The sequence below is a fragment of the Cetorhinus maximus genome, chromosome 14, assembly GCF_964194155.1.
Source record: "Cetorhinus maximus chromosome 14, sCetMax3.hap1.1, whole genome shotgun sequence".
Lineage (NCBI taxonomy): Eukaryota > Metazoa > Chordata > Chondrichthyes > Lamniformes > Cetorhinidae > Cetorhinus > Cetorhinus maximus.
Window position 1 is genome coordinate 32,257,650 of NC_135892.1, and position 10,285 is coordinate 32,267,934.

The following is a 10,285-nucleotide window of genomic DNA, read 5'->3' on the forward strand; positions in this document are numbered from 1 at the left end:
TTACTATTTAGAATTCCCTCCCACAGAAAGCAGTGGAGGTTGGGTCACAATGTATTAAAGGCTGAGTTAGACACATTTTTGACCTACAAGATAACTACAGGTTATGAGGGACAGGCAAGAAAGCGGAGTTAAGGCTACAATCAGTTGTCATGATCTTATTGAATGGCGTATTCCTGTTCCTATTATGAAGTGACCAAGTGGCAACGTCACTTAAATTACTGGTCTGAAATAAATTACTGGCCTTAAAACGACCGTTTACTAGTTTGAACTCATGCCCTACAGTTTAAGAGAACGTAAACGTTTGAACTCCCTCCTCACAGTAGATGATGATAAGACGAAGACTGGACGCCGCAGCTCGAGCTCTATCTTCCCCGCCACCTCTGACGCCTCCTGGAATGTAGGGAGTGACGTCATGAGTACAGTGACATCACTGGACGCGCTTCGTTGCCTAGCGACCGCAGAGACAGTTTGGAATCGAATCGGAGATTCGTCGATGCGGATCAGCGGCCGAGGCAGGAGGGAGAGGCTGGAGGAGGTGAGTGTGAGGGAAACCTGCAGGAGGTGAGTGTGAGGAGAGGAGGTGGGAGTGTGAGTGGAGCCTGGAGAAGGGGAGCCCGGAGGAGGTGAGTGTGAGGAGAGGGGAGCCCGGAGGAGGTGAGTGTGAGGGGTGCCCGGAGGAGGTGAGTGTGAGGGGTGCCCGGAGGAGGTGAGTGTGAGGGGAGCCCGGAGGAGGTGAGTGTGAGGAGAGGGGAGCCCGGAGGAGGTGAGTGTGAGGAGAGGGGAGCCCGGAGGAGGTGAGTGTGAGGAGAGGGGAGCCCGGAGGAGGTGAGTGTGAGGAGAGGGGAGCCCGGAGGAGGTGAGTGTGAGGGGTGCCCGGAGGAGGTGAGTGTGAGGGGAGCCCGGAGGAGGTGAGTGTGAGGAGAGGGGAGCCCGGAGGAGGTGAGTGTGAGGAGAGGGGAGCCCGGAGGAGGTGAGTGTGAGGAGAGGGGAGCCCGGAGGAGGTGAGTGTGAGGAGAGGGGAGCCCGGAGGAGGTGAGTGTGAAGGGAGGAGAGCCCGGAGGAGGTGAGTGTGAGGAGAGGGGAGCCCGGAGGAGGTGAGTGTGAGGAGAGGGGAGCCCGGAGGAGGTGAGTGTGAGGAGAGGGGAGCCCGGAGGAGGTGAGTGTGAGGAGAGGGGAGCCCGGAGGAGGTGAGTGTGAGGAGAGGGGAGCCCGGAGGAGGTGAGTGTGAGGAGAGGGGAGCCCGGAGGAGGTGAGTGTGAAGGGAGGAGAGCCCGGAGGAGGTGAGTGTGAGGGGAGCCCGGAGGAGGTGAGCCTGGAGGAGGTGAGTGTGAGGGGAACCTGGAGGAGCTGACTGTGAGGGGAGGAGAGCCCGGAGGAGGTGAGTGTGAGGGGAGGGGAGCCTTGGAGTAGCTGAATGTGAGCGGAGGAGAGTCCGGAGGAGGTGAGTGTGAGGGGAGCCCGGAGGAGGGTAGTGTGAGGGGAGGGGAGCCTGGAGGAGGTGTGTGAGGGGAGGAGCCCTGGAGGAGGTGAGTGTGGGGGGAGGAGAGCCTGGAGGAGGTGAGTGAGGGGAGTCCGGAGGAGGTGAGTGTGAGGGGAGCCCGGAGAGGTGAGTGTGAGGGGAGCCGAGCCCGGAGGAGGTGAGTGTGAGGGGAGCCCGGAGAGGTCATTGTGGGGGAGGAGAGCCTGGAGGAGGTGAGTCTGAGGGGAGCCTGGAGGAGGTGAGTGTGAGGAGAGGGGAGCCCGGAGGAGGTGAGTGTGAGGAGAGGGGAGCCCGGAGGAGGTGAGTGTGAGGAGAGGGGAGCCCGGAGGAGGTGAGTGTGAGGAGAGGGGAGCCCGGAGGAGGCGAGTGTGAGGGGAGCCCGCAGGAGGTGAGTGTGAAGGGAGGAGAGCCCGGAGGAGGTGAGTGTGAGGGGAGCCCGGAGGAGGTGAGTGTGAGGGGAGCCCGGAGGAGGTGGTTGTGAGGGGAGCCCGGAGGAGGTGAGCCTGGAGGAGGTGAGTGTGAGGGGAGGGGAGCCTTGGAGTAGCTGAATGTGAGCGGAGGAGAGTCCGGAGGAGATGAGTGTGAGGGGAGCCCGGAGGAGGGGACTGTGAGGGGAGCCTGGAGGAGGTGAGTGTGAGGGGAGGAGCCCAGGAGGAGGTGAGTGTGGGGGGAGGAGAGCCTGGAGGAGGTGAGTGAGGGGAGTCCGGAGGAGGTGAGTGTGAGGGGAGCCCGGAGAGGTGAGTGTGAGGGGAGCCGAGCCCGGAGGAGGTGAGTGTGAGGGGAGCCCGGAGAGGTCATTGTGGGGGAGGAGAGCCTGGAGGAGGTGAGCCTGAGGGGAGCCTGGAGGAGGTGAGTGTGAGGGGAGGAGAGCCTGGAGGAGGTGAGTGTGAGGGGAGGGGAGCCCGGAGGAGTTGAGTGTGAGGGGAGGAGAGCCCGGAGGAGGTGAGTGTGAGGGGAGCCCGGAGGAGGTGAGTGCGAGGCGAGCCCAGAGGAGCTGAGTGTGAGGGGAGGAGAGCCTGGAGGACGTGAGTGTGAAGGGAGGAGAGCCCGTAGGAGGTGAGTGTGAGTGGAGCCCGGAGGGGGTGAGTGTGAGTGGAGCCCGGAGGAGGTGAGTGTGAGGGGAGCCCGGAGGAGGTGAGTGTGAGGGGAGCCCGGAGGAGGTGAGTGTGAGGGGAGCCCGGAGGAGGTGAGTGTGAGGGGAGCCCGGAGGAGGTGAGTTTGAGGGGAGCCCGGAGGAGGTGAGTGTGAGGGGAGCCCGGAGGAGGTGAGTGTGAGGGGAGCCCGGAGGAGGTGAGTGTGAGGGGAGCCCGGAGGAGGTGAGTGTGAGGGGAGCCCGGAGGAGGTGAGTGTGAGGGGAGCCCGGAGGAGGTGAGTGTGAGGGGAGCCCGGAGGAGGTGAGTGTGAGGGGAGCCCGGAGGAGGTGAGTGTGAGGGGAGCCCGGAGGAGGTGAGTGTGAGGGGAGCCCGGAGGAGGTGAGTGTGAGGGGAGCCCGGAGGAGGTGTGTGAGGGGAGCCCGGAGGAGGTGAGTGTGAGGGGAGCCCGGAGGAGGTGAGTGTGAGGGGAGCCCGGAGGAGGTGAGTGTGAGGGGAGCCCGGAGGAGGTGAGTGTGAGGGGAGCCCGGAGGAGGTGAGTGTGAGGGGAGCCCGGAGGAGGTGAGTGTGAGGGGAGCCCGGAGGAGGTGAGTGTGAGGGGAGCCCGGAGGAGGTGAGTGTGAGGGGAGCCCGGAGGAGGTGAGTGTGAGGGGAGCCCGGAGGAGGTGAGTGTGAGGGGAGCCCGGAGGAGGTGAGTGTGAGGGGAGCCCGGAGGAGGTGAGTGTGAGGGGAGCCCGGAGGAGGTGAGTGTGAGGGGAGCCCGGAGGAGGTGAGTGTGAGGGGAGCCCGGAGGAGGTGAGTGTGAGGGGAGCCCGGAGGAGGTGAGTGTGAGGGGAGCCCGGAGGAGGTGAGTGTGAGGGGAGCCCGGAGGAGGTGAGTGTGAGGGGAGCCCGGAGGAGGTGAGTGTGAGGGGAGCCCGGAGGAGGTGAGTGTGAGGGGAGCCCGGAGGAGGTGAGTGTGAGGGGAGCCCGGAGGAGGTGAGTGTGAGGGGAGCCCGGAGGAGGTGAGTGTGAGGGGAGCCCGGAGGAGGTGAGTGTGAGGGGAGCCCGGAGGAGGTGAGTGTGAGGGGAGCCCGGAGGAGGTGAGTGTGAGGGGAGCCCGGAGGAGGTGAGTGTGAGGGGAGCCCGGAGGAGGTGAGTGTGAGGGGAGCCCGGAGGAGGTGAGTGTGAGGGGAGCCCGGAGGAGGTGAGTGTGAGGGGAGCCCGGAGGAGGTGAGTGTGAGGGGAGCCCGGAGGAGGTGAGTGTGAGGGGAGCCCGGAGGAGGTGAGTGTGAGGGGAGCCCGGAGGAGGTGAGTGTGAGGGGAGCCCGGAGGAGGTGAGTGTGAGGGGAGCCTGGAGGAGCTGACTGTGAGGGATGGGGAGCGCGGAGGAGGTGAGTGTGAGGGGAGGGGAGCCTTGGAGGTGGTGAGTGTGAGTGGGAGGGGAGCCTTGGAGGAGCTGAATGTGAGCGGAGGAGAGTCCAGAGGAGGTGAGTGTGAGGGGAGCCCGGAGGAGGTGAGTGTGAGGGGAACTCGGAGGAGGTGAGTGTGAGGGGAGCCCAGAGGAGCTGAGTGTGAGGGGAGGAGAGCCTGGAGGAGGCGAGTGTGAGGGGAGCCCGGAGGAGGGGAGTGTGAGGGGAGCCCAGAGGAGCTGAGTGTGAGGGGAGTAGAGCCTGGAGGAGGTGAGTGTGAGGTGAGCCCGGAGGAGGTGAGCGTGGGGGGATGAGAGCCTGGAGGAGGTGAGTGTGAGGGGAGAGTAGCCCGGAGGAGGTGAGTGAGGGGAGCCCGGAGGAGGTGAGTGTGAGGGGAGCCCGGAGAGGTGAGTGTGAGGGGAGCCCGGAGGAGGTGATTGTGAGGGGAGGAGAGCCTGGAGGAGGTGAGTGTGAGGGGAGGAGAGCCTGGAGGAGGTGAGTCTGAGGGGAGCCTGGAGGAGGAGTGTGTGAGGGGAGGAGAGCCTGGAGGAGGTGTGTGTGGGGAGCCCGGAGGAGGTGAGTGTGGGGGGAGGAGAGCCTGGAGGAGGTGAGTCTGAGGGGAGCCTGGAGGAGGTGAGTGTGAGGGGAGGAGAGCCTGGAGGACGTGAGTGTGAGGGGAGGAGAGCCCGGAGGATGTGAGTGTGACGGGAGGAGAGCCCAGAGGACGTGAGTGTGAGGGGAGGAGAGCCCGGAGGGGGTGAGTGTGAGGGGAGCCCCGAGGGGGTGATTGTGAGCGGAGCCCGGAGGGGGTGAGTGTGAGGGGAGCCCGGAGGGGGTGAGTTTGAGGGGAGCCCGGAGGAGCTGAGCATGAGGGGAGCCCGGAGGAGGCGAGTTTGAGGGGAGCCTGGAGGCGGTGTGTGAGGGGAGGAGAGCGCCTCCTATCGTATCCTCCGGTGAAAGGCAATCTTCTGAACTGGAGAAGAAAACCCCATCCATTCCAGCTAGCTGACAGTGAACTCAGTAAGCTGACTGTTTTCCTACTTACCTGCTGGTCTTTCAGCATGCTGCTGCAGCATTCAGCCAGACTTGGATTTTTCTAATTTATGAGAACCCAAGCATATTACTCCCTTTTTATGAGATTTGCATTGGCCTTCACCAACTGAGGTTACCCATGAGATTCTGCCAACAGCTGAAGCTCCAGGGCCATTGGCACCAGTTGGAGTGAGGAATTTTGATACCTTGATTTATATAAAAAAGAACTGAGGATAAAGTGGTCATGACATTATTGCTCCTTCCATGGCCATTATATCTTTATGCCAGTCATTGGGAGGGTGGTTATCCCTTTGTATTCAGTAAGGATTTATGGGCTCCCATAACCCATACAATGAGGGCCGGGAGCCACCTACACTACTTAACGTCACCGGACTTCAGAGCCAGTGCTCAGTCTTCACACTTTTGTACAGTCTGGAACAGGTTCTAAACTCTGCATCTTCTGACTCAGAGTCGGAATGACACGACTGCACCAAGGGCTCATTGCACTGTTACTAGTGTGGTAAGGAGCTTAATTATTGGCTAGACTGGATTATTATATTGTTTAGCTTAACTTTAGTAATACAAAAAAGTTTTCAAATTCACTTACCTAACAATAGACTTTAATTGACTGAGCAATGTAATTGTCAGTGTTATGATACTGGAATATTGTTATAAGGTAGGATTATTAACTCCTGTTTTCCTCCTTTCCTTTTTGCCTTAAGGGGTGGTAAAAACTGCATAGAACCATGGAATATAAATATAGATCAGAAGATCTGACTAAGTCATTGGTCTTTCGTCTCCATGAAGGCACTCCTGAAATTGTCCGTGATGTTCTCCTTGAGCGTGGCTGGGTGGAATATGATGAAGAAGAACAGGATGAGAATGACTGGAACTTATATTGGCGATCTGGTTTTTCTAATGCAGAGTATGAAAATATTATGCCTTGGCAAAGACTGATACACTACCCAAAAATCATGGGCATAACTCGAAAGGACAATCTTGCTCGTAATTTAAAGCGTATGTCGGGGATTTATGGCTCGACAACATATAACTTTAGCCCTATGGCTTTCATTCTTCCCAATGATTACACCAAATTTGTTGCTGAGTATACAAAAGACAAGAAGGCAAATGGTGGAAAGCTTGGGTACTGGATATGCAAGCCCGTTGATCTGTCCCGCGGTAGGGGAATATTTATATTTCAAGATATTAAAGATTTGACTTACAGCTGTTCTGTTATAGTGCAAAAGTACATTAGCAATCCCCTTCTCATTTCTGGTTACAAATTTGATTTGCGAATCTATGTTTGTGTCACTAGTTTCTGTCCATTGATGGTTTATATTTACCAAGAAGGTCTGGTGAGGTTTGGGACAGAAAAGTACAGTCTTGCAACTTTAGACAATGTTTATGCTCATTTAACAAACACCAGCATCAATCGATTTGGACCTTCCTACACTGTGGATAAAGAGCGGGTTGGTTCAGGATGCAAATGGACAATGAGCCAATTCCGTGCTTTTCTGCATAGTCTTAATATAAATGAACTACTCATGTGGCAGAGAATAAACAATATTGTGACAATGACTCTTCTCACAATTACTCCCTCTATTCCGTCCCCTCCTAATTGTCTTGAACTCTTTGGCTTTGATATTCTAATAGATGATAACATAAAGCCTTGGCTTTTAGAAGTAAATTATAGTCCAGCACTAATTGTAGACTGTAATGCTGATGTGATAGTGAAGAAAGGACTATTATATGACCTAATTGATCTGCTGAATTATAAAGAGGTAGATACATTGCGCCAACGTGGCTACCCAAGTCCATGGCAATACAATGCACTTTCCCGGAGCCATCCTTCCTTTTATGTGACAAACTCCTTTAGAAATGTATTGCATCTTCACTCCAACACTTCTAAAAAAGCATTTATGAGCTCTTCAAAAGAGTGGTCCAGTACCCAAAACCATTCCCTATTAGGCTGCCATAAAAGTTGCAGTCAATCTAATATGTACAACCATGGTGAAGACGAGGAGATGTGCTCCCAAAAAGCAGAGGAGGAAAACAAATCTCCTAGCATCAGCAAACAGCAATTCTCTCACTCGCCACATTCCACTCTGGATAATTCTGGGAAAAATATCAAAAAGGTGTCTGGTTCCACAGGTGCAGTATCTGCCCATTGTTCAGGCACCAAGGAATGCACAAAGAATGTGAAGCTTACTAAATCACTGCCAAAGAAAACCTTGACTTCACAGTTGAGGGAAAAGATGAACAAAAGTTACATACGTACACAGAATCCAATGGACCGGGTAATGTTGCTGGAAACAAGAACTGCACAGTTTGATGGATATTTTCGTAAAATGGGCCCTAGGTTCTCTTCACATAACTTGCAAAGGTATGAACTAGCATCCTTCCCTCAGTACAGTGTTTCAGATATTGACAAGAAGCCCATGAACCGCATAGGTGACTTTATACTAACGTTTCCATTTAATGAAGTGACATTGAAAGCTTCTCGGGACCCTTTAAACATGAGGACAATAATGCAGGAACTGCAGAAGATGCAGAAGATATTACAGGAACCAAAGAGTGCAAAAAGAAAAGGTAAGTCCCACCTGGATGGCTCTTTTGATAGAAAAGGATGTTTTGGTTCTTTCCTGTGGGGGCCACGTAATCCCCCCTTGCTTAGTGAATACTGCTTTCAAAACTAAATGATTGAACTTTTGTCTTAACCCCAGTTGCTTTAATTTTATAAATGAAGATACTAAATTCTTCACAAATGGAAATACAGTTTCTTGGGGGTAATTTATTTATGACATTTTTATTTTAAAATAAGGTTACAGGTATTGGTCTAATTTATTTGTGTCTGGAAACCAGCATAAACTGTCAGGTGCCATTGAGGCAGTTATCACAAGTGATAGAAACAAATTTTTCACACAGTATTACATTACAGTTGTAAACATGATGGCACAAGGAAAAATTAGTAAAAAGGGTAGATATCATGTGCTATACAGTAAGTACATGACTAGTAAGTAAAATAACCTTAATGTTCTACTTATTTACAATAGTGTGATGCAGTACAAATCACAGACATTTTCTAATTGTTATTGTAGTATAGTGCTTGAAATTTTATGCTGGAATGAACCTTTAATAATCCAACCTATTACCTGCTTCATGGCATTGTGTAACTTTGGCTGTATTACTTATTTCTTATGGCAGCTGTAAGATTGAGTGATTAATGAGTTTCATCAAATAAACAAAACCTACTTTTATTCTGTACGCTGCAGGTGTGTTTTCATTCTCCCATTATCCAAGCAAACAATGAAAAAGGTGCACTGACGTCCTTAAATTAGAGCTAACTTTCCTACACATTTGAAATATAACATTGTGTGATACAATTACCTTTCAAGTTAAAAAATATCCTTTGAAGCTGCACCGGTTCACTTGCTATAGTAAAAAACTGCAATGCCATAAAAGTTACAGTTTCCTGCTAGACATTTTTTAATGCTTCAGTTTTCAATGAATCAGTTCCCCACTTACTTTTGTCACAAACACAGGCCCCAGGAAGTAATTTAGTATTGACTACCACGGTGTGTTTATTGCCATTTAACCAGCATCTCTCGGCTTTTTGAGAGTGCTGATTTTAACAATAGCTTGTATATTATTTATAAGTCAACCAGTGTGAGAGAAACATACAAACATACGAATTAGGAGCAGGAGTAGTAAACTCAGCCAGTGCTACTTCTCCCTATCAAGTAATAAACAGAATCTGTAATAGCATCTATCTTGCCCTTGCACTATTACCTTTGGAGTGTCTCAAGGATCAATTCTCAGCCGTCTCCTATTTCTCATCTACATGCTCAGTGACATAATACTGATCCAAAGATATGTACACTGACAGCACCAATTCAACCTCACCACTATTCCTCTCAACCCTTAACTACCTCTGTGTTGTTAGGCTGCTTGTCTGATATCCAATCCTGGATTAGTTGCAATTTTGTCTAAATAAATAATGGGAAGGTTGAAGACTGTGTCCCCACTCTTTTCGAACACAAATTTTGTTCCCTCACCACTGATTCTATCCTCTTTCCTGGCCATCATTTCAGGCTCAACCAGACTCTCCTTACCAATCCCAGAGTCCAATTTGGCCCTGAGCTGAGTTTCTGACCTCATAATCTCTAATTAAGCAAACAGTGAGGATGATACAAATTGCCTGCCACCTGTCATAGATAAGCCATCAGAATGAGCAGGCAAATGGCAGATGGAATAGGATATAGAGAAGCCTGAGATAATGCATTTTGGCAGAAGGAGAGGCAATTTACACTTAATGGCACAGTTCTAAAGAGAATGCAGGAACAGGGAGACTTGAGCGTACATGTACACTGATTGCTGAAGGTGACAGGCCATTGAGAGAGTGGTTAGCAAATCATATGGGATCTTGGGTTTCATAAAGAAAGGTATTAAGCACAAAATCAGGACAATTATGGTGAACCTCTATAAAACTTCTGATTAGGCCCCAACTTTTTTAAATTAATTTACAGGATGTGGATGTCGCTTGCTAGGCCAGCATTTATTGCCCAACCCTAATTGCCCTTGAGAAGGTAGGGGTGAGCTGCTTTCTTGAACCGCTGCAGTCCCTGTGGTGTAGGTACACAGTGCTGTTAGGGAGGGAGTTCCAGGATTTCGACCCAGCGACAGTGGAGGAGCAGTGATATATTTCCAAGTCAGGATGGCTTGGAAGGGAACTTCCAGGTGGTGGTGTTACCATGGATCTGCTGCCCTTGTCCTTCTAGATGGTAGCGGTTGTGGGTTTGAAAGGTGCTGCCTAAGGAGTCTTGGTGAGTTCTGCATTGCATTTTGTGGAGTATTGCATTCAGTCCTGGTGTTATGACACTGCAGTTGGTAAAGGTTGTTATTTAAAATCCCAGAGGGAAACTTTAAATAACTGTCATAACCTATATTTTCAAGTGGTATGTTTGAGATGCAGCTCTAAATTCAGGAATAAGACCGCCAGTTCTCCAGAGGTTTTTATATCGAACTACATGAGGCATTTATTAATTTACACAAGTTAAAAATATACACATGGCTACAAATTACTACTATCATAACTTTTTAACACATTCCCAAACTAATCTCCACTAAGGCAACAACAACCCATAGACTTCAAGCAGACACCAGGCGAAGCACTTTCACCTTACAGATTCAAAATGAGGTTCCTTTCAATTTGGTTCCTTTGTAGACAGTTGTAGGCTTGCAGCTGCTTTGATATTACATGCCTCTGCCCTGCATGCAGAAAACTGCTTTCTG

At 51.8% G+C, this 10,285-nt stretch overlaps 1 protein-coding gene across 1 annotated transcript; it reads left to right on the top strand.

The window, feature by feature from the left end:
- Window positions 1–407: 407 nt before the first annotated feature.
- Window positions 408–8,250, top strand: ttll2 (tubulin tyrosine ligase-like family, member 2). Its single transcript, XM_078556749.1, has 2 exons — window positions 408–535; window positions 5,716–8,250. The coding sequence occupies exon 2, from the start codon at window positions 5,740–5,742 to the stop codon at window positions 7,687–7,689; it is 1,950 nt and encodes a 649-aa protein (XP_078412875.1). The 5' UTR covers window positions 408–535; window positions 5,716–5,739; the 3' UTR covers window positions 7,690–8,250.
- The last annotated feature ends 2,035 nt before the right edge of the window (window positions 8,251–10,285 follow it).